Here is a 24,607-nt window from a genome sequence, read left to right as displayed (position 1 = left end):
CTTTGCATCAAAGACACTCTGTGTGTTTGTGATAACTTATTCATGTGAGCAGGTTTAATCTGTAATGAACCTTAAGGAGTGTAAACTGTGCTGTGGCCTGACACACACATATCTAAAGTCTCTCTCTCTCCCTCTCTCTCTCTCTCTTTCTCTCTCTCTCTCTCTCTCTCTAATGCACTGATCCCAGGGCAGGTAGAATAACCTGTGTCAAAGTTTCTATAACCTTGAACAGCAATATTAAAACATAAAATAATAATCTCAAACAAAACATAATTATTGATGTTTGTGTTATGTGGTACATTTAAATATTTCCATGTGTCAACATGCAGTTTGCAATGACAGAGTTAACCCCTGCTTAATGTACTTTTACATTTTCTGCGTTAACATGCAGTTTTCTATACAAGTACCTTTTTTTGTCTTTTTTTCTAATCATACATTAGTCTATAAATCCATGTGTCAAGTTATAGTGATGTCTGCAAAATTAGTCCGGCCCACTTGAGTTCTCATTTGAACAAATCCGGCCCCCGACCCAATAGAACTTTGACACCCCTGCACTAGAGTGACCAGATCACTTCGACACAAGTCAGCCTGTAGTGCAGGGCTTTTGAATTAGTTTTTACTGAGGGCCAGATACCAAAAATGGATACCAAATGAGGGGCCTGAGGCTCGAAATATGGGTAATAATTTTTGAAGCTTTTTGAATACCATTGGGAACAACAACATATTGGAAAGTGCATACTGTATTTTTAAATGCACAACAGCAACATTGCATTGCATCATGACACAACATAAAAAAAAGTAATGTCTACATTCAAATGGCCATATAACTTGAGCAATAGTCCGAGTGAGCAATACCAGACATTTAGAAATTTAGCCATTTCATTAACAGACAAGATGGGCTTAAGTGCACTCAATCTTAGCAACAAAACGTTTTTGAGTCACAATCCATTATAACAATAAAGGTGCAAACTATCAAGGCAAATATTGCATCATCAGACACCTCAATAAACAGTCCATGTGAGCCATACCACATCTATGGCTAGATTATGTGCATAATATAACATTAAGTGAATATTAAGACACCTGAGTAACATTTAAATTGTAACAAACAACCTGCAAAACTTAATCCTAAATAGTAACAATACTGCTGCCTAGAACAGTCTGCTCAGCCAGCAGTTGCTAACTATGGATAGAAATCCAACAATGACAGTGCAGAGTTTTTTTTTACAAGGAAAATCCTTCAGTATTGAAAATGCACCATTTATCAAAAATCTGTCCACACCAGTGGCCACATTAAGTGCATAATATTGCATTATTGATATAAAAGATTCAGCAGTAATATTCAAACTGGTGCAAACAACCTGCAAATATCAAAACGTATAACTTACAACTGTTGTTTATCATGGAGCCAACATTTAATGAGAGAAATTAAAATTTTTTGATTTAGCAAGAGCACTGAAGTCAGGAGTGTAGGTTGTCAGAGCAATGCGCAGACAGTGGTGCAGATGCTGGGCAGTGAGTGATGCACGGTTAGTAGTCTTAATGGCATTCATGTGTGAGAATGAGGATTCACATGTGTAAGTTGAGCCAAACATAGTGAGGATGAAAAGCGCCAGACTCCTTGAATGAGGGAATTTTTCCTTGCTCACTGCATGAGTCCAGAACTTTTGAAAACTTGTCAGCTGGAATGACTGGCGCAGGTCATCAGATGACTGAATGTCAATCAGTTCAAGTTGCAAAGATGCCTCATCCAGTGAGGTGACCAGTTCCTTTGCATTAAATGCAAACTCTCTCTCGACATCCACACAGAAAGGGTCCTTCACAAATGTCATTACTTCTGTGGGGGATACTGAAATGTTCGAATGTTGAGGCAAAGTTTATTTTCAAAGCATCTATAAATCTCGTCATTGCCTCTGTGATAGGTAGGCCTGATTTACACAGTGTGGGGAAATGAAGCATTTTGCCTGCACATAGATCAGCAGAAAAAAGAGAGAGCTTTCTCTGAAAAGCATTAAGTCTCTCCACAAGCTGAATCGCTGTTTTATCCCTGCCTTGCAGCTCCGTGTTAAGGTGGTTCATGTGATGGACAATGTCGCACAAAAAGCAAACAGTAGCACAAAAGTCCTCGTTCTCCATAAGACACAGAAAAGTATTGGTCTTTTTCTGCTTTGAATTACGGAGAAACACCAGTATCTCCTCTCTGAGTTCACAAACTCTGCTGTAAGCTGGAGGTACAATGAATAAAATTAATTACTGCCATGATAGAGTCCATGGTTTCTTTTAACTCACCGCTTAGTTTAGCACACAGGAGACTTTGGTGGATCAAACAATGTAGTGATCTCAGCTGTGGAGAAACAACCGCCAACCTTGCTGACAGTCCCTGAGTCCTGCCCGCCATCGCGGTTTCCCCGTCCGTTACTAGCATGTTAATACGTCCCAAGTCTAAATTGTTCTCTTCAAAGAATGAGATAATTTTTTTAAATAATATCTCACCAGTCGTCTGACCTTCCAAAGGAATTAATCCAAGTAGATCATCCCGAAAACATTCACTGTCATAGAATCTGACATGAATACACAGTTGTGCTATATCACTGTTGTCCGTTGATTCATCCACAGCTAGCGACATCACCTCCGCTTTCCTCAGTTTGTCCAAAAAAAAAACTCGAAGACGTCCGATGCGAGGACCTCCACTCTCCTTATGGCTGAAGTGTCTGATAATGGATTTTTTTTGATTGAATCAATCAAACTGTTTTGAGTTTTCTCATCTGTAACCATCTCCTCAATCGATGCAAGCATAGACTCCTTGACAGTCTCTGCGTGTGTAAATGGCATTTTCTTTTTGCCTAATTTGCCATGCTACTCGTAGCGATGCTGATGAAGCTCTCTCTTGTTCGGTACAAGCCCAAAAAAGTGTGAGACGTCTTTGGTCATAACATGCAGTCAGCCCCGATATCTTCTGGTGGCGAGCATCAGACCCCAGCGGGAAAACCGTGTCAAAGTTTGCATGGGCCATTTTAAAATGTCTTCTCAAGTTGTATTCCTTGCACACCGATACGCACTCGTTGCATAGTAAACACACGGGCCTCATAGAAACAGAAATAAACGGATACTTTATGTCCATTCGGTGTTAAATTGTCTGTTTTCTGAGTCCACTTTTCGTTTTTTTAAAGTAGAAAGAGACATTATGAACAGCGCTAGCAAAAACCGGATCTCTGGTGCTGCTGATGAGTGCATTGAGACCGCGGCGATGAGAGCAGCGCATGCGTCAAGCAGGAACGAGAGCAGGAGATGGATAAACAAGAATTATTGCGACACCATGAGGTGAGTCCAGGGTAAGACACACAAATTGGGAAAAAAATCTGTGCCTCTGTCTCATGGTAATACGGATATCATACACGTCTGCAATTAAACAATAAATAAAACATACAGTGATACATTTTTAAGAGTAAAGACTTCTTAAAGGGCCACTAAAAATGGCGTTGCGGGCCGGACTCGGCCCCAGGGCTGCCAATTGAATAGCCCTGCTGTAGTGTGTTCCAAGAAGAGGAGGCGGAGTACCTAAAGGCCATCTTATCTAATTATTTGTGGACCTTAGGTACACATAGCAATAACAGGTCAGACGAGCGTAGGCTATAGCTACCGATGTTGCGTGAAATTAGAGCGCATAGATATGAGGGGAGTAGACCAAGAATGGTCTATAAATGTAAATAAATGTGAGTCAATGGGTGTGCCTCCACATAGCCAGAGAGGGCCAACCAGCCTTGGTGTACAAGGTACAGTGATGTGTCAGAGCTTTGCAACCAGTCACGGACCTCAATGCGCAATGATACACAGCATCAAGGGGTTTCAAGGCGGTGGGAGAGGCATGCATGTATACAATGTCACCGTAATCAAAAACAGGCATAATTGTAGATTGCACAATGGTTTTCCTACTGGCAGTGGAGAAGCAGGATTTGTTTCTGTATAAGAATCCTATTTTTATTTTAATATTTTCGGAAAGAGAGCCTATTGTCCAGCCAAATCCCTAGGTATTTATAGGATTCTACCCTCTCAATTTGGGAACCCTGAAGTGTGTGAATACCAATAGGAATATTGTTCACATAGGACCTTGAAAGTAAAACACATTTTGTTTTATCAGAATTTAAGATATGCTTGTGATTAATGAGAGCTGTGATTAATGAAAGGCATCAAAAGCTGACTGCAAAGTTTAAATAGCTAATTCACAAGAGGCGCTGGTGGCATACAGGATTGTGTCGTCTGCATAAAAATGTACATCACAATGTGGGGAAGAGAGCACCATGTTATTTATATACAAAGAAAATAAAAGTGGACCTAAAATAGACCCTTGTGGGACACCTTAGCTAATTTCAAGAGAGCTCGATCTAATACCTTCAGCAACAACAGCTTGAGTTCTCCCTGAGAATCATAAAACAAGTTAACAGAGAGCTCATCAAATCCTATTGAAGACAGCTTATTTATTAAAATGCTGTGGTCGACAGTATCAAAGGCTTTGGATAAATCAATAAAGAGAGCAGCACAATGTTGACAGTTATCGAGATGATTAACAATATTGTTTATCACAAGTGTTGCTGCTGTGATTGTGCTATGCCCTGTTCTGAAACCTTACTGCTGAGTTTGCAATATGTTGTTGGCCCCCAAGAAGGCCCTTAACTGAGAATTAACTAAATATTCAAAGATTTTGGCTAAGCAGCTTAATTTCTCATTAAGCTCATCCAAGACCAAAACAATGGATTTTTACTGCCAAATTTACAAATGCTTTCTCACTGTATGTCAGCACAGATAACATCATATTCTAAACCTAACTTATAGGCTAAAGACAACATGAACAGCTGTTCATATTATAGATTGAAACACAAATATATGATACTATTTTTTTCCATTTCTAATGAGAAACAGCTGATTGAAGTTATGCAAATACCTCGTTGGGCTGAAGGGAAAAGTATATAGAAACACAAAGAAAGTAAGAAAATTGAGGGAGAGGAAGACAACCAGGACAAGGGAGAGGAAGAGGAGTACCAGGACAAAGGAGAGGAGTGGGACAAGGGAGAGAAGTGGGACAAGGGCAAGGTAGAGGAAGAGGAGGTAGAATGTGTGGTGGCGTTCAAAGAAGGACCAGAGCTAGGGTAACTGATGAAATAAGAGCTGCTATCATAGAGCATGTCATAAACCACAGACTATCATACAGAGAGGCTGGTGAACACATTTCAGCCGGGACCATAGACTGTAGATATTACTGGACGAACCCTGACCCGTCTGTAGGCAGCCAATGAGTCCTAAACCTAGCAACAGCAGTAAGGCGGGACCGGCGGGACTTAACTCCGCCCATTCAGCGCGATGTTAGCAGTCCACTTGACAACATAGCTAACAGCTAGGCTGCTATCATCCCCTATTCCTGCTCGTCCTGAGAAAACTCTATAAACAGTAAGTTAACATTTAACTTTTCTACAACACAGTTAAAACGAAATTATATTCAACCCAAATATTTAATTAAAGTCTTAAAACTACACTTTTTTAAATATACAATTATGGGTATTAGTTATTTGTCAGAGAAGTTAGACTTTGTCAGTGTTAGCAGAGAAATACATTTGCAAAGTTTTATCCATAGACTGTAAATAAATATGTTAGACATCCAGAAGAAATCAATATTACAAAGCATACAGTTCATGTTACTGTTCTGACAAAAAGAGGAATGTCTGTGTCTTATATTTACTGATATCAACAGCGATGCGAACATGACAATTTAAAAATAATTATTTAGTATTTATCATAAGACATTTGTTTTCTATAGAACCCTGTGAAGTCATGGAGTCTGTGGACAGTGTCAGCTTCACACCAAAACTTTAAGTATTAGAAAAAATTGTGTTTAAGACTGGCATCTATTATTATGAGTTGCAGCTATCTTGTTCAATATTATTCCTACAGATAAGGCTAATAACAAAAAAACACCCTGAGCTGTCACATGTAGTTAACTGTACATTTTGTCTTGTCTGAGGCATTAATTGAACACCTTTGTATTTCTCCTATAGACACTGTGTGGATTATTGGTGACTTGTCCGTCGAGGTGCCCAGAGAGCTGCAGAGACAGAGGAAGAAACCTGAACCTCAACAACATCTGCATTTGTTGGTTCTTCTGGGGTGGACTTCGGTTGCTTCTCTTCAACAGCTCGCTGCGAGGGAGGTCTCCCCCGGATGGCCTGAGTGATGACACCCACAGGCTGAAAGCTGGAGCTGAGGCGTGTTTTATGCCTCCTGACAAATCGTTACACCGCACCCGCCTGTCAAGCTGGTCAGCTACACGCCTTATTGTGAATAACTCTTATCCTTCATCAAATCAAACGACCCCCGTACAGTGTGTGTCGATCGAGACATGAGCTAATCAGACCTATTTGTTTGTTTTGTACCAAGCTGTAAACATGTTAATCTCTGCTGCTCGGCTTTTTGAATGTGGTTTTTCAGATTAAATAAATATTTCAATATAAATGCACTCCTTTATGTCTACTCATGAGTATACATTTCAGATTTGAATTGACAAGACTAAAATGTGCATTAATGCTAAACTTAATAGCTTAGTAAGTCTACTTTTACACAACTTTTTATTCTTTTGACATTTTTTTTTACCAAATACTAATGTAGTTCAAAATTTGCCCTTAAACACAGCCCCATTCTCAAATCAAGATACATGGAGAGTAAATAAGATCAATAACTCAGTTAAAAATGATTTAGAAATGTAGTCTTCCCAGATCAATATCACATAATATCAACTTCTCCCATCTAAACTGGACAAAGGGTTTTAAAATGGGAAGAAAATGGTTTGATTGCAAGTTGTTTGGAGGAGATCTATTTTTATTTGAACAGCTGAAGCATGATGCAAGGTGCAAACCCTCCTCCTTCTTCTGAAGCCTGTGGATGATGTACTGCTGTCTTATCTGCTGTCCATCTTCTCTCACCAGAACTTCGACTGTTGAAAAGTCAGTCTGAAGAAGCTCGAGCATGTGACATGGATCCAGGAGAACATGGACTTTTAGTGTGGGGTCTTCAGGATGGCAAAGAAAGAGAAAATATCAGTTATTCATTAAATCATTGTTTTGTTCTCATCTATTTTTCTGTATTCATCTGTGTGTAAGAGCACATTTATAAATTCAACAGTGTACTACCCAGACAACAAAGGTACAGTATTCAGGTAATCAACATCTAGTCAAAGTCAAGAAGATAAACCTTATTGTAATTATGCTATTTTCAGCTCTCTCACTCACTTGCACAATGATATTCCACATCAAATTGTCTCAGATTTTGTGTGAGGAAAGATTAAGCAATTTATTGTGGCTATTACTTCCTCTTAATATGAAACAAATATAACCTGAATTATTTAAATCATTAACAGGTCCCAACTCTCTGTGCTTTAGTACAGAACATACAGTAGCTCATCTGTTATTAACATGAGCTCGGTACATGGCTGTATTCTTCAAACTATTTCTTGTACTTATTGCTTTATATCTTATTTTCATTCCATATGTTATTTATATTTTATATTTCTACTGCTATATTCTTTGTAAGAGCATCTGTAACGATTAAGAACTATATTAATAACCATATTAAAATTCCCTGAACTCATTTTTTTAAATTTGGTAACAGTTTGCACAAATCTTAAGACACTATGTCAACCATGTAACATTGATGTCATCCTGTATAACCTACACAGCATATTAGGTTCAGTTGAGTTAAGTTTATGTTAAGTACTGACGGATAATTACTACACAAAGTTTGTTTTTTAATGTCGACATTTACGTGGAGTATAACATTCATCATAACGTCAGATAACCATATTTACAGTCTGCGGTTAACCACCGAGGTGAACCTTTAGCTTCTAACATCACACAAACTCATTATTTTCAACAACAAACATTTCTAAACCATTGACCGTAAATAATGGGCTACACTGAGTACAGTTAGCAGACTGGTTTACAAGCTAACGCTAAGCAAGCTAGGTCCGTAAATATAAATACCGACACATGAGTATGCAGTAAATATAACACTACTATATCACTTACCGAAAAAAACTGAAGCATCAACTTCTTGGATGGTCTGTTAACCGCACAGCAAGCCATGTATGTTGTCAGATATGTGTTAAACAAACTCTCCAAATGAAGTAAAAAAGATGAGAAATCAGACGGATCAAGCTGCTACCTAGCCTCCTGACCTGCTGCTGAACTGACAGACAGATGCAGCGTGCAGAGCTGTCAATCAAATCTGCCACATCCCTTATATGGGCATAGCCGTTTCCCTTAATAAAATCAAATATATATCAGATATATCTCGTTTTTTGAACCAGGCTGTAAACATGTTAATTCCTGTGGTAAAAACTGGCTTTTTTGGCTGTGGGCTTATGGCACTTCCGGCGCTTCTGCAGCCAGCCTCAAGCGGAACCTCGAGGAACTGCAGTTTTTTGTACTTCCGCATTGGCTTCATTTTTCGAGACCGGAGGTTGCCCCTTGGCCGGGACACAGTGGCATCCATTGTCCGGATTTTTCGACAAGCCAACAGGTTGGATATTTTACAAAGCTTCTTCTACTGCAAAGTGTAAATCAATTTACCATGTATTACAGGAACTGTATGCCTCCGGTCTCTCATATGTAACTGTGTTTTGTCTCTCTAAGGATTCAACATCTACCTCCCTCAGGGGTAAGAAGGAAGCTCCTAAATGAAGAGCAGGAACTTGCCATTGTCAATGTGGTGATTTCTGACAATAAAATAAAACTGAAGGACATTCAGTCCAGAGTTGTAGAGGACAACCTTGTCTTAGGAACATTGTATCAATCAGCATAAATCCATTTCTCAGACTCTAGCTAATCACAGAAGCCATTTTCACATATGCACTCCGGATAATATCTAGATAATTACAGGAGGAACACTCCTGAGATTCTCCCGACCTAGCCGTTCACATGTGCTCCTCACAGCGGGGGGCTATCCCTGTCAGAGGGGAGGGGGGTGCGGGGGATTTCCCGAGGTGAGACGTGACGTAAATAAACAACGCGGAAGTAGCGGCCGTAGCAACAGAGTCCGCTACACGATGTTATAATGAGAATATTTACCTTTATATCAATGCTATGTGTAATCCAATGGAATGACAACATCCACAACAGAGAGGAGAACAACATACTGACGAACAGAAAACATAATGCAGCCGTTTAATTACGTGCACGGAGATCGTAGTGGTGGCGTGCAGACACTTTAGGCAGTAACTGTATATAAACGTCATTCTCTTTCTATTGGCTCAAATTGAAATCTCTGGAGTATATGCTGATGCGTTCAGACATCAGCTCACTCGGACTTTCTGCGGATAAAATACTAGGGGTCTGGACGAGAAACTCCAGGTAAAGTCCGCGCGAAAAATGCGGCTGTTTGCTTTCACACATAGCCTAAAGAACCTCCGGGTAGCCAAATCTCCGGAGTTTTTCAGGAGTTTTCTGTATGTGTGAAAAGGATTAGAGTCTGCAGTGTTTCCCCTAGGTTTAGACCTCTGGGGGGGGCGGGGTCCTGCGTGTTGTTCCTGCAACTCCCGTTTCTGAGCGCACCTGAATGCATCTCTCATTGTCTGAGTACCCCTGAAAGCAGCATGCTAACAGCTCATCCCCTCAGTAACGGCAGAGAGAGAGACATGCCCAGAAAAGTCCGAAGTCAACTAAGCAGACAACTTTATTTTCTTACAGACTTTTTCTTATTGCGTGTGTGTCTGTCAGACAACCACACACACACCCAGGCCTCCGCTGGTGAGAGTGTGCTCACCTGTGTGCGCGCAAGTGTCTGTGTGTGTGTGTGTGTGTGTGTGTGTGTGTGTGTGTGTGTGTGTGTGTGTGTGTGTGTGTGCATCGGGGTGAAACTCTGCCGTGCACAACACAGAGAGCAGAGGAGAATTGTAAACGCGCGACCATGTAGAGACAGAAATGACATGACGTCGTGTAAATAAGATAAAGAACATAAGGCTATTAAGTTTGTTTAATAAAAGGACGAGGTATAGACCTGTTCTATATGAAAGGTATCCTTATGACTTCTGTTGTGATCTCTCGCTATATAGAAAATAAAATGAACTTGACCATCAAGGGGGGCGGGGGGTGCCGTTGGTTGGGCGGGCCGCCCCCCTAATGTAACGGTAGGGGAAACACTGGTCTGAATGAAACAACTATACAAAGTTCATTTTGAAATAAACAGCGAGCGCATCAAAGAACTCTGTGGCCAATACATCCAGGTAAGGTTATGCAATACAATCATTACTGTACTATACATAGTGTGTTTGCAGTAACCTACTCTATAAACCTGGAGTACAGTAGGTCTACAGCAAAGCATTTACACACACTGTGTCTGATTACTTTCAGAGAGTCATGGAGAAGGACGCCAATCAAGTCCCACATGAAATGATCTACGTTGACGAGGCTGGCTTCAACTTGGCGAAAAGGCGTCGGCGTGGAAGAAACATAATTGGCAAAAGGGCCACAGTAACCGTCCTGGGCCAGAGAGGAGCCAACATCACCATGTGCGCTGCAATCTCCAAAAATGGTGCACTCCTGCATAAATGTGAGATTGGCCCCTGACCACCTTCTCCTGTTTTTAGATGACCTGCACAAAAGACTGGTGGCAGAGGCAGAAAGGGGACAGGTGGGAGACCACTTGCCAATATATGTGATCACATGGGACAATGTGGTATTCCACCATTCCTGTGCATTCACAGCCGGGTTTGACACCCATCCGAGGACGATGTCCCTTTTCCTTGCCACTTACTCTCCTTTCCTCAACCCCATTAAGGAGTTTTTCTCAGCCTGGAGATGGAAGGTTTTTGACCGTCGCCCACAGGGCCAAATGTCCCTCCTGGATGCAATGGATGCTGCATGTCAAGACATCACAGCTGAACACTGCCAGGGGTGGATAAGGCATGCCAGAAGATTCTTCCCAAGATGCCTTGCCAGAGAATATATCAGGTGTGATGTGGATGAGAACATGTGGCCAAATGCAGAAGACCGGGCAGATTAGACGAGGACGTTTTTTTCTTTCTTTATTCTTCTGTGGCTTTTTCTGTTTGTATATTTTGTATTTTCACATACAGTAATACAATATATGGCAGCTATATTGTATATTTTTGTTATTTTGCAGTAATGTCCTGTTGCAGATAAAGCCTTTACTGTAGCAATTCTGTCTCTGTCTTCTTTTCTTCATAAACAGTACATTCTATAAAGCTACTCTGAGATGGGTCATTCCTTTTTTGTATTACATTTCTGCAGCCAAAGAAACAAAATGCATGCATTTACTAAACCCAACAAAACAAAATGTAAAGAGGCTTTAAAAGAAACTGCAGTGCTAAGCACAATCTATGATCAAATATGTCTATTGTATAAGGGCAGATCTGACACATGTAAAATAATGTAGTTCCTGTAATTCCATCTGATGTTCATGTTTTTATGACATTGTGCTGTGATTAAATGTTTATGTTGGAAGAGGACACGTGTTAGTGTTTTGGAAGAATGATTCTGTGTGTGAGTGTATTATTTTATTTTGAAAATTAGTGTTGGACTTTAGTTTACAATGTGTGATTTTGAGCATGAAATTAACTGTTTTGCCATTTGTGTGTTGTAGGTGTGTTGGTGCATTAAGAGTTTAGGAAAGTTGTTAAAGTATTAGAAAAATGATGTGTGTGTGTGTGTGTGTGTGTGTGTGTGTGTGTGTGTGTGTGTGTGCGTGTGTGTGTTAATGTCTGTGTGTGTGTGTGTGTGTGTGTGTGTGTGTGTGTGTGTGTGTGTGTCCTCAGTGAAGTGTGTCAGTCTCTGCAGAAACTTCCAGCTGCAGCAGTCAGTTCAGTTTCTGTTCAGTCTGACTGAGGGAGGTTTTTGTACGACGCTTTTTCACTGTGTGAACACATACTGACTGTTGATTTCATGATAACTCTGACAGTAGTAAACTGCTGCATCTTCAGTCTGGACTCCACTGATGGTCAGAGTGAAGGCAGAGTTTGATCCACTGCCTGAAAAACGACCTGGAATCCCTGATGCTCGAGTGCTAGCATAGTAAATGAGGAGTTTAGGAGTTCCTCCATCTTTCTGTTGGTACCAGGCTAAATAGCTACTACTATAAACATTCTGACTGGTCCTACATGAGATGGAGACGGAGGCTCCCAGAGCAGAGGTCACTGCTGCAGGCTGAGTCACTGTGACCTGTCCTCTGGACTCTGAGGATACAGAGACAAAAACAGAAAGCAGCATCAGGGTTTAGTGGGCTTCATTTCAGAGGGACGGATGTTCATAGAGGAGAGGAGTTTGATTCTCTGGACTTTACCTGTGAAGCAGCAGCAGAGGAGGACAGTCCAGATGAGGACGCAGATCAAAGTCATGTTTTTGATGATGAGGACGAGGATTTCTATTGCGATGAAGGACAGCTGTCAGTCATCCAGTGTTCAACTGTCAGGACTATAAACTCTCCCAGAGCACTGGAGCATGGTGCTGCTGATGCAAAGTGGCTCTCTATGGAAATGTTCTGACTGACTCCAACAGGGATCACTGTCATTACTCTGTTTATCAATCAATCAATTAATTATACAATTAATTAGAAAACTTTCAAAACAAATTTAATATGATTTCATGTTCATGCTTCTAGAAACATTTATTCTGATATAAATCACGATAATTAATAATATTCTTGAGAAAATGATTTAAAAATAATTTTAATATCTCAAAAAAAGACATTCTTTAATTTGTTATAATCTTTTTAAATTCTGTTTTCTTTTGGTCTCAGAGGTCTTGCAGGCAGAGACTCATTCAGGTGTCTGTGTTTGTGTCAGAGTCAGAGAGCCGTGTGTCTCTACAGCGAGAGGTTTTTGTACGACGACTCCATCAGTTTGTATCACTGTGGTACACGTTCGGTGGAGGAACCAGACTGGATATTGGAAGTAAGTCACATATTCATCTTTTTATTCAATCAGTAAGTTATTCTGGTGTCTTTTGTCTTCATATTCAAGCCTGGAGGAAAAGAAAATACTGACCTTTAACTTTTAAATAGATTGTTTTAGAAAGAATAAAGACAACATTTGACTTTAAAGGATTTCAATTTAAAACAGAAACAGACTGAATTTAAATGAAGGTAAAATGTTTGAAGCCAGAGTTTTTATTTGTTGGGAAATAGATGATTTTCACTCTCATGGTAAGGTGACATGTGGAGTTGTGGTAGTTTGAGTTCAGTGTGTTAAAGTCAGAGAGCCGTGTGTCTCTACAGTGAGAGGTTTTTGTACGGCTGCTCAATGACTTTGTACCACTGTGGTGGACTTTTGGTGGAGGAACCAGACTGGATGTTGGAAGTAAGTTTCTGTATGAATATTAAACCTAATGTTAAAATACAGATTTTTATATTTGATCCAAATAAATCACAATTTGACAACCTCAGAGACAGCTGCTAAATAATGTTCTAGTCATGAGGTTTTTCTAACAATCGATATGGACGCCTTAATGACTGAAACAACTGAATTAAATTTATTTGTCATTAACATTTATTGAAAATGTTAAAGCAGCTGTCTCTCTGTTTATTTGTAATATTTGTCATCGTGAAACTCTAACTCTAATGAAATCGTGTTTTTATCGGTCCTGCTTTACCGTGAAGGTTCACTCAGGACAGTTTGATTTCTGTCACACTGAAACATAAACAGGTTGATATTTAACAAAGAGAAGTGTTTTAAATGTTTTCCTGAGATTCATTTTCTGACAACTCTTTAAGGTATTTATCTGATTCAGTTGTTTGAATGAACCGAACAAAACAAACATAAAGAATGGTGTTTTAAAATGCACGTAATCTCTGATCTCTTTATGCGTCTAATTTAGACATTTTTCTGATTTGAATTCACATGAAGAACATTTGATTGTGTTCAGTTGATTCTCTGTTTTAGTTTTGGGTTTTTTTCACCTACAAACTGTTTTAAAAATGTGTTGCAAAGTTTTTGGATCATTTTGATGGGGAATGTTTGTAATGTTTTAGATTTGATTCAGATGTAGTTTAAATATATTTCAGGTCGTTCTGTGTGATTCTCTCTCTGTGTGCTGATGTGCATGAGAGGCTTCTTAAAGGGAAGTGAAACAATGTGTGAGTGAGTGACCGGTGGAGCAGAAAGAAACATCTGACAGAAACTCCTAAAAAAATAAAATCAACTCTCAGACATTAAAGGTGTCCTATAGGGTTTGGTGGTTGATTGACAGTTGTGTGCTCCCTGTCCTCTAATCTGATTGGTGTCTCCTATAGGTGATGTGCGTCCCACCCTGACGGTGCTGCCCCCCTCCAATGAGGAGCTGGAGCAGGGGAAGGCCACCCTCATGTGCCTGGCCAACAAGGGCTTCCCCTCAGGCTGGAGTCTGGCCTGGAAGGTGGACGGCAGCAGCAGCAGCAGCAGCTGGGAGGAGAGCAGGAGCCCTGCGGTGCTGGAGAAGGACGCTCTCTACAGCTGGAGCAGCACCCTGAGGCTCTCTGCAGACCAGTGGAGGAAGGTGGGCTCTGTGACCTGTGAGGCCACCCAGGGCGCCCAGGCTCAAGTCACAGAAAGTCTGAGTAGAGACCAGTGTTCCCAGTAATGACTCACTGGGACTGTGCTGCTGGTTTTACTGTGATATTGCTCTCACTCTGCACCTCTCTCTCTCTTTATTTCATGTTTCTAAAGAATAAATATTAGCTTGTTGCTTCATATGTGTGTGTATTGTTTCCTGATAATCTGTTCATTAAATCAATTAGAAATACACTTTTTGTCTTTTTCAATTATTTCAAACGTGTAAAAACGTCTTTATCAATTCTTCAGAATCTAAACCGAATTAAAGAAAATTTAAAATCTTTTGTATCATGAAACATCTTCATAATAAACAGATATACAATATATAAGTTAGGTTTTTCTAATAATCGATATGGACGCCTTAATGACTGAAACAACTGAATGAAAATCATCAAATCAGCTTTCTTTACTGAAAATGTTAATGACCAGGACTTTAAAATGTCTAGTGGTTTATGTTTATCAAAAGAAAAGAGAGGAAAACATCTCAATGAATGTGTTTTAGCTCAAAGAAATATTTTAAATCTGTTAAATAAAGCGTGATATCATCAACATAGAGAGATTTCAAATCAGTGCTACTGCAATTTAAACACTCAAAATATTTACAAACTGCAAAAGTAGAAAAAAGTAGAAACTAAACTACAAAATTTGTTTTATTAGGATAAAATGTATGTGTGTGTGTAAAGATAGATAAAAGATACATCCGACAGATGGGCTAGAACTCATCATCAGTGATGTTTCTGGGTTCATGGGGGGTTTCGGGTCTTGTAACATAAAACACTCTTGTGTATTCATTGAAAGAATTAAAATAGATAATCTTCTTAATGTGCAGAATATTTATAGTTTATAGTTTAAATTGATTTTAAACTATACTGTGTTTCATGGAACTTTATTTTAGTTTCTCTGCAGCTGTTCATTCATATCAGTTCCTCTTCAGCTGACGGAGGTTTTTGTACGACGTTGTATCACTGTGTGAACGGGAAGCTGTTACCCTGCTGACAATAATAATCTCCTGAATCTTCAGTCTGGACTCCACTAACAGTCAGAGTGAAGTCAGTTCCAGATCCACTTCCACTAAAACGAGCTGAAACTCCAGATTGACGGCTTGTAGAATAATAAATCAGGAGTTTAGGAGCTTCTCCAGGTTTCTGAAGATACCAGTGGAGGTTATTACTAACACTTGTGCTGGTTTGACATCTGATAGAGACAGTCTGTCCTAGAACAACAGACTGAGATCCAGGAATCTGAGTCAGGAGGATGTCTCCTGATGAACCTGAAGAAACATGAAAAAAGGGGAGAAGGTTATCGAAACGGACGGAGAAAGATGAACAACATCCAAACAGAATCTTTGCTTTCTTAACTTTAGAGAAACGGTGGAATAAAGGTAAATGCTGCTTCTTTAAATTTTTCTCCATAACAGTGATTATTGTAGTGAACCTGGCCTCACCCTGAACAAGGAGCCCAAAGATTAGCAGGTGTAGAATCAATGACATCATCATCATCGTATGTCAGCGTCTCTGAAAGGCCTCAAACAGCCGCTGATCGACACCGGCCTCTTAACGTCCGAGAGCGGAGAGGGAGGACAGATATGCAAACACACAGAGTCAGTCAACTGAAGCGAAATATGTAAATCTACCTCAAGCAAACAATCTAAAAAATATGAATTTAAAATTCAAAGAGTTTGTCAAGCAGTGGATGATTTTAAATATTAGAGTTTATAAATTTAATGATCAATGCAGTATGATAAAAGGTACATATAATAATAAAAAACACATGAGGATATCAATAAAAAACTTTTAAAAAAAAGTTCAGTAGAGATATGGACAATTTCATTCGATTAGATTAAATATATATGCAGTATGTTTTTTGTCATGACCCAACGATTCAAAAATGTGACTGAAAACGTACATTAGTTGACTCAAATCTGAGATAATCCAGTGTTTTTCAAAGCTTTCTTTGCTTCACTTCCAGAATAACAAACAGCAACTCTGTGTATTTGAACAGATTTGCTCTATCTGTTTTAAACATTAAGGAATTGATTCGAAATCCATTAGGCCTATGTAGAATTTATCTCCCTAAACTGTCTTTTTTGTAAGATGTCGTCAGTGTCACTTTTTATAAAGAAAATATGTGCATTGTTTTATTAGTGATAACCTCAAAATTAAAAAGAAAACATGATATTTTGCATTTTTATTGCCAGACTTGTAAAAATAAGTATCGTGATCCGTATCTTTGAATGTGTTCTTAGAAAAACTGCTGCAGCTTCTTGTTACTCAGTCATGCTCAGCACAGTAAGACTTTCACATGTGTATCTTGAGAACTGAAACTGTCTGTTTCCACGGATCAGCAGTGATGCATTTCTGTTGCCGTGGTTACTCAGTTTCACCCGGACGAGAGGAGGACCAGCAGAACTGGCAGTTTGACTAAACGTTCTCTAGTTTATTTTTATTTTTCTTAATGTGGCTCTGTTACTGTCAGTCCAACAAGTGTTAACAAACTAACAAATAAAAGTGAAACAAGTAAACAAATAAAGAAGAAGGAACAACACTGTTACATTTAACACAAAGTGCACGTTGAAAAAGGAATTGAGTAGCTCTCTCATAAATGTAGGCCTACATATTCACTCCAAACAGCTTCTTTGTCATGATCTCGGCTGTGCCTCTTCTTCATTGTTTCTGTGTGGTGTGTTGCTGTTTCCCTGTTTGTGTCATTCAATAAGTAACTATAACCATCTCATGTTTCTGTGTCCTAGAATTACTCAACCTGACAGTATACATGCCTTTGACATACTCTCACAACTTTCATAGCTGTTAGTTTCTGGAAAAGAGCTTAACACTTAACTCCTTTTTTATATTTATAACTACGGTGGCCCTGAAGTGCAAAACAAAGCAACAAATAAGAAAACTCAACAACAAATCAAAAAACACAACCACAAATAATTAAAACACAACGACAAATCACAAAACACAACAACAAATCACAAAACACAACCACAAATAAGAAAACACAACAACAAATCAAACAACACAACCACAAATTACAAAACACAACCACAAATAAGAAAACACAACAACAAATCAAAAAACACAACGACAAATAAGAAAACACAACAACAAATCAAACAACACAACAACAAATCACAAAACACAACCACAAATCACAAAACACAACCACAAATAAGAAAACACAACAACAAATCAAACAACACAACAACAAATCACAAAACACAACCACAAATCACAAAACACAACCACAAATAAGAAAACACAACAACAAATCAAAAAACACAACGACAAATAAGAAAACACAACCACAAATCACAAAACACAACCACAAATAAGAAAACACAACAACAAATAAGAAAACACAACAACAAATCAAAAAACACAACAACAAATCACAAAACACAACCACAAATCAAAAAACACAACCACAAATCACAAAACACAACCACAAATCAAAAAACACAACGACAAATAAGAAAACACAATGACATTAACTTTAACGGAAAAGGTAGGTACCTGGAGTTGACAAGGATCGTCGCTGATTGGACGAACGCAATGTCCGTCTTTTTAACAGGAAGTAAATGCTTCATACGCCTTTGGAGCCAGGCAGAGAAATGTCAACGAAGTAAGCGGAGATTTAAAATTCATGATGTATTGCCCAAATTGTGGCAAAGAGCTCCCAGAAAATGTACGGCCGAACTTTTGCAGTGGTTGTGGCAAGAGGTTACGAGATTTAAGAGTGATTGTATTATCCCCTGTGACTGCTGATAAACATTGTTCGTCTCTGAGGCAGTCACTTACAGACCTTGGGCCCGTTTCTGAAAGAAGGTTGAACAAACCCTCAGACTAACTCTGAGCTCTGAGGTGATTTACCCTCAGGTGGGAAACTCTGAGTTTTCGTTTACCAGATCAACAGATTTGAATTAGTTAAATCAACTCTGAGTAGGTCCACTCGGTGTTCAGCGCGTGCACCACGATGATAAAAAGCCAACATGAATGGAGCCCTGATACTACGATTCACCATGGCAACAGGTGACAAAAAAAGAGATCCTCCTACTTTAACCCTCTCGAAATACACCGATAACTTCATGTGGCCACAGGCTACAGCGAATATGAACAGGTTTTAAGAAGGAAAAAAAAGTAAAACTGCTGCAGCGCATTGGCAAAGGAGAGAGAAGTGGTGTAAGAGAAAACAGCTGCTTGTGTCAGCGCGTAATGAAGTCTATTAATTTAATATTTAATCAGAATTTAAATATTGCAGGTCAAAACTGATGGAATGGTAGGTTATTAAACCTATACAATTTATTTTCATTAAGATGCAATCCAGCAGAAGAAAAGCGACTTTTAAACAGCTCAAAATGAAATATAATAACATAATAGGCTCATATAGATTCATAGTGAACTTCATTCAGAGTTTATTTGAATGTGCATTAACTTTATCCTCAACATAAAGCTGTATTCACACACATAGGCTAAATGTCCTCTCACCTTTATCCTGTTTAGTTTATAAATTAACCCTAATTAAATTGACATCTCCCAACGTTAATGTAGCATAGGCTCTAATTCCCTACGGAGTAATGTAGTCTTCATACCGACTTAAAGACATGCCATGTTCGATAAAACAGTTTGTTTTATACGCTGTAGTAGGCTATTGCCACCCTAACATATCATATTACAGTTTTTTCCAATTGCTAAAACACAATTTTAAAAACTAGGCTGGTTTTATCAAAATACTTAATACAATTCACAAAACCACACACCCAAACTGCAAAATACCTCATTTATCCTGCAAAATGAAGCACTGCAACCAAAACTACATATAGCATTATCAAAATCAAACTTTTGCACCAAATGGCACACACTTCATTCATATTACCAGATTTGTGTCTAACCAACCACACACTGTTGGGCATAATGAAAAGCACTCTCATCTTTAGTATGCCTTGCCATAATACTAAAATAGTTCGAATTGTAGAAAATTCTTCAGATTGTTCACATGCACAGAAATATTTGCAGATAAACACTCATGCTGTTGAAACATTTATTTTTTTATTTTTCACCAAACAAGTCAGTGCTACATATACCAGTACAGTAAAACGGCTCAAGTTGGGCTGCACTCTCTGTCCAGCCTCTCGTATTGTTGATGACATGATCAACTAAGGTTGCTCTGATTTCATTTGAAAGTTGTTGTCTTCTTTGGCCATGAACTCCTCTACCAGCTCTACCCCTACCTCTCACTCTTCCTCCCCCTCTCATTCTCACCCTCCCTCTTCCTCTCTCTGCAAAGTCTTCCATTGTTGTTGTAAAAAAAAAGGTGCTAACTTGTGGTCTTTTCATAGTGCTTACTTCCTGATTGAAGTGATAACAATTAACCATTGAGGTGTCTGGCCAGGTGACACATACATTGGCCAATTAGCTCATGTAGTGTCATTTTGAATGGCAGTGTTTTGAAATGACAAACATGTGACTTTATGTCAGATTGTTGTGTCTTATGCAGAGAACCGTGATCAGTGCATTTAAAAAGTGCCCATTTAAATTGCAAAATGTGTGTAAAGTAGAAATGTGTTTAGACTTTTGGAGACTTGAGAAGAGGTTTTGCTCTCTGTGTGTCAGTTTAAATAATTGTGCTATGCATGTCATTTTAGTGTGTTAGCAATTGGAAAAAACTGTAAAACAACCTGGATTTTTATTCAGACAAACGGTGAATCTTCACTAACACGGCGTGATACGGACTGAATGAAAGAATGAGGAAATGAAACGACGTTTCTGGCTCTGAAAGAGGGAGGAGACCTAGAGAAACTCGGGGTTCATTGAAGAAAACCTGCTCCCGACCAGGTTAGGTTCACAGACTCAGTTACCATAGTAACTGACTCAGAGGTAAAGTTACCTCTCCCTCTGAAACGGGCTGGAGTTACCCCTCTTTCTCGGGTTTGAGTGACCTCCTCTTCTGAAACGGAATACCCAGAGTTTCCCTCATTTCAGGGTTAACTGACTCAGAGTTTACACAAAACCTTCTTTCAGAAACGGGCCCAAGGTCTGTAAGTGACTGCCTCAGAGTCGAACAATGTTTATCAGCAGTCACAGGGGATAATACAATCACTCTTAAATCTCGTAGCCTCTTGCCACAACCACTGCAAACCACGGCCGTACATTTTCTGGGAGCTCTTTGCCACAATTTGGGCAATACATCATGAATTTTAAATCTCCGCTTACTTCGTTGACATTTCTCTGCCTGGCTCCAAAGGCGTATGAAGCATTTACTTCCTGTTAAAAAGACGGACATTGCGTTCGTCCAATCAGCGACGATCCTTGTCGACTGCAGGTACCTACCTTTTCCGTTAAAGTTGAAGTCATTGTGTTTTCTTATTTGTCGTTGTGTTTTTTGATTTGTTGTTGTGTTGTGATTAAAAACATGAATTAATACATTAAAGTTAATTAAAACACACAAATACATATTAAAAAGAAGGGCTGAGAAGGGAGGGGATTGTCCCCGGATCAGGGAGTTAAAATTGGTATTGACCCAAAAGTGGGACATTTTTGTCACTGGTCCAGGGAATGACAAATGTGTTCACCCAGAAGTGAATTTTTTTTTAAATTCATAAATAATCTAATTAAAAACAAGTTAATTAAAACACTCAAAAACTATATACAATGATTAATAAAACATGAATAAAAACAAGTTCAGTTCAGTTCAGCTGAGCTTTAGAATTGGACAAGTTCATTAAAACACACAATTACGTATTAAAAACACACAACTATACACAACACATGAATAAAAACAAGTTAATTGGAATAAACAACTCCATACAAATTTAAATCAATTAATAGATTTAAAAAATAATTACAGAAAGGCAGGAGAGGAAGTAGCTCCTAAATTGTCTTTTCCAAAGATCTTGTTCAGTGCTACTTTAATAGCAACTGAAGACATCACTCTTTTGAGCAAACTGGCACCCACCTTTTGGCTCACCCTTTAGGCAGGGTGAGTAAGTGCATCTTTTGATGAAAAAACCATCAGGAGCTTTTACAGGGACAGTTGAGGAGAGGAGAGTTTTTCTTTATCTAGCTCTTCCTCTTGTTCCCTGTATGCTCCATGTCTAGGGAGGGAGAGTGAGGGAATGAAAAATGTGTTTACCCAGAAGTGTGACATTTTTCAGCTGGTGATGAACTGTCTGGTGTAGCACTGTCCCCACCATTTCACAAAGCTTATCTGCACCCTGAAGCCTGTGGGAGTCTGCTGCCTGAATTTGTGGTTCTTCGGCCTCTGCAGGTTCCCAGCTCAAGGTTCTCAACGTCCTCCTCACTCCGCTCCGCTTACAGAGATCAACAGAACTAACTCATCACACACTCCTGGTCTTCAATTCCACAGCCAGAGGCCGTCTTCCACACACTTCTATCAAACTCATCACACACTCCTGGTCTTCACCTCCACAGCCAGAGGCCGTCTTCCACACACTTCTATCAAACTCATCACACACTCCTGGTCTTCACCTCCACAGCCAGAGGCCGTCTTCCACACACTTCTATCCGCTCTAGGAGCTCTCAAAGGTGGACAAACTCATCACACACTCCTGCTCTCAGCCAGTGCCTGCAGAGACTGTCGTTTGTAGGATGGAGAATGAATACAGACACACAGACTCCTTCACAGACTTTCACATGTGTATGACCACTTACCTCCTCTGTAAACATTATGCCGGTAAATATCCAGTGTTTGGCGGCCGATGATGATTCTCGTTTGTGTACGTACGAGCACGTATGACGAGCACGCGAGGGAGAGCGAGCAACAGGTTACTGGTGCAGTTCACCTAACGGCCATGCGGTGTCGCTACAAACGCAGTTTTTTTGAAAGTTATATATAGCCCTTTTAAGCTCTCCTAAAATAAAATCAGCGTATATGTTTTTCTGATCACACAAACATAGTCAGCTAGTGTTTACATTTACCTTCACAATAGTACTGGATATGATATTTGTGTTTAGGGCATGAATTTACACACCCTGCAAACTTTCCCCAAACGTATGTCCCTGTTTTAGATGGACTGGATTAGTCCGTCTTAAATGTAAGATGTAGTCGTACATGATAATTCTTCTTCATTGAAGCTTGTGATATCTGTTATCATTGTAAAACACTGGGCTCGACTGGTATTTGACTGTTTGTGTCTTCTCTTGTAAAGATTTGAGGTTTAGACCAGAAGGAGGAGATGAACTGATTCCTTATATTATAATGATGATTATTAAAGGCTTTATGTGTAGAATATTGATCTGAACTATTGTTTTAAAACATGAAAGATGCTCCCCACTTACAGAGCAAAGAATGCCTCTGTGCCTAAGTTGAATTTGAACTTAGTGCACTGCTCTAAACAATATGTAGACAGTTAAGTTAATATTGAATACAGATAAATCCTGGATGAAGTCAATCTTCTTACTGATACTACAGTCCTTGATATTAATGCATGCTGACAGGTCACATCTGATTGCAGGTTAAACATTCTGTTTAAATATCTCTGCACAGCCCTGCTTTAGGATGACAGATGTTTTTCTATCAAGAGACCAGCTCTGTAGACATTTAAGCTAATACAGAATACAAATTAAATTAAGCCTCTGACGCCTTCTCAGGATTGGTTCATTGGGCAACTCCACTACCGTTACTCTCACGTACGCAGCGCTCTGAATCTGATGTACCCAGTTGGGGGACGATGATTGAAAATGGAGCGAGACGGAAACACTGAGACCGCAGTTTCTGCATTTGACAGAAGTTTTAATGTGGCGAATCGAGCCAGACAGGAGCTGTTGCAGAGTAACAATGACATCCTTGTTCCTACAAGACACTTGTTCCGACGTGCCCGACATCGAATGTCAGGTAAACTATAACAGCGTAGTAACGGTTACTGGAAGGAGTAGACTATACATCCTTCCACTTCCTGAAGTGTTACAGGTATGCAGTTCCTCATACAGTAACTTTGGTCAGTGATTAAAAAATGTTGAACTTGGATCACATGAGTTGATAGTTTGTGAACTTTCACAATATATCACAGGAAACAACATTAGGTATGCAGCTCGCACCTCCTGAGCCTGCACCAGCAGCATGCTTTGAAAGTGAGCCTGTGCCAGCACCACTTTTTGAAACAAGCACAACTGAGGTAATGAAGAACACACCTCTTGCCTTCATTACCATTAGTTTTTGGTAAAAGTTTTGTATTTTTTCTGTAATGGGTTACTGTCATACACTTTTCTATTCTAATTATGTTGTATCTCTCGCTTATACTGATTGCTTTTCAGACATTGCAAGAATGGCTTCAACAAGACGCAGAATTTAATGAATCATTGTTGGCAGACAGACAAATAGTAGGCTACTTTCATGCTGGATTGTCATTGGAAAAAAAAACATTTGTATTGTATTAATTAGATGAAAACAGGAAATGAGACGTCAGGGACTGGAGTCACAGGAACAGAGACGGTTAAAGGTAAATTCTATTAGTTATGTAATGAAATATGATTTCAATTACTCTTTCACAGTCTGTTGCTCTAAAAATGCATTTTAAAATTCATTGAGAATTCATCAAGTGTAATTATGTGTTATAGGCAATTGAAGCAAGACAAGACAGAATGGAAGCTTTTGAAGAGCCTACTGATGGTGTGCCACTCAAATTCAAGTTTCCTAATGGATCAGAGAGGACGAGGAAGTTTGTCTTGTCTGAATCTATTCAGGTTATCACTTTACCTGTCTTAATGTTAACCTCTGAGAAGGAGTTCACCTCTGATGTTAAGTTTTGCTCTGGGTTGTGCATAGTATGATAATTCATAGATGTAAAGTCCTGTTGCTGTTCTCTGCTTTAGACATTGTTTGATTTTGTTGGGCAAGAGGAAATGGCCAGTGAGGTTTTTTGTCTTAGAGAAGCAGCATCAACCAAAGTACTGGAAAGCACACTGTCAGGATCCATTGAGCAGTACAACATCAAAGGGTTTTCGACCCTCTATGTTCAGTGGATGGTAACACCAGCTGGACAGGTGATTAGCAATGTCATTT

The 24,607-nt window shown here is 39.3% G+C and overlaps 3 gene segments (V, D, J or C); 1 reads left to right on the top strand and 2 right to left on the bottom strand.

Moving 5' to 3' along the window:
• LOC132990871 (Ig kappa-b4 chain C region-like) overlaps positions 1 to 24,607 on the bottom strand; it is a 637,710-nt gene that overhangs the window by 335,980 nt on the left and 277,123 nt on the right.
• On the bottom strand, positions 11,769 to 12,439 carry LOC132991546 (Ig kappa chain V region 3381-like). The segment is given in 2 exon segments: positions 11,769 to 12,232; positions 12,340 to 12,439. Coding segments are annotated over 2 exon segments (378 nt in total).
• Positions 14,236 to 14,776, top strand: LOC132991024 (Ig kappa-b4 chain C region-like). The segment is given in 1 exon segment: positions 14,236 to 14,776. A coding segment is annotated over 1 exon segment (255 nt).

This window comes from Labrus mixtus, chromosome 16 (assembly GCF_963584025.1).
Source record: "Labrus mixtus chromosome 16, fLabMix1.1, whole genome shotgun sequence".
Taxonomy (NCBI): domain Eukaryota; kingdom Metazoa; phylum Chordata; class Actinopteri; order Labriformes; family Labridae; genus Labrus; species Labrus mixtus.
Note: the sequence above shows the minus strand (reverse complement) of the source record. Positions and strands in the feature narration are given on the sequence as shown.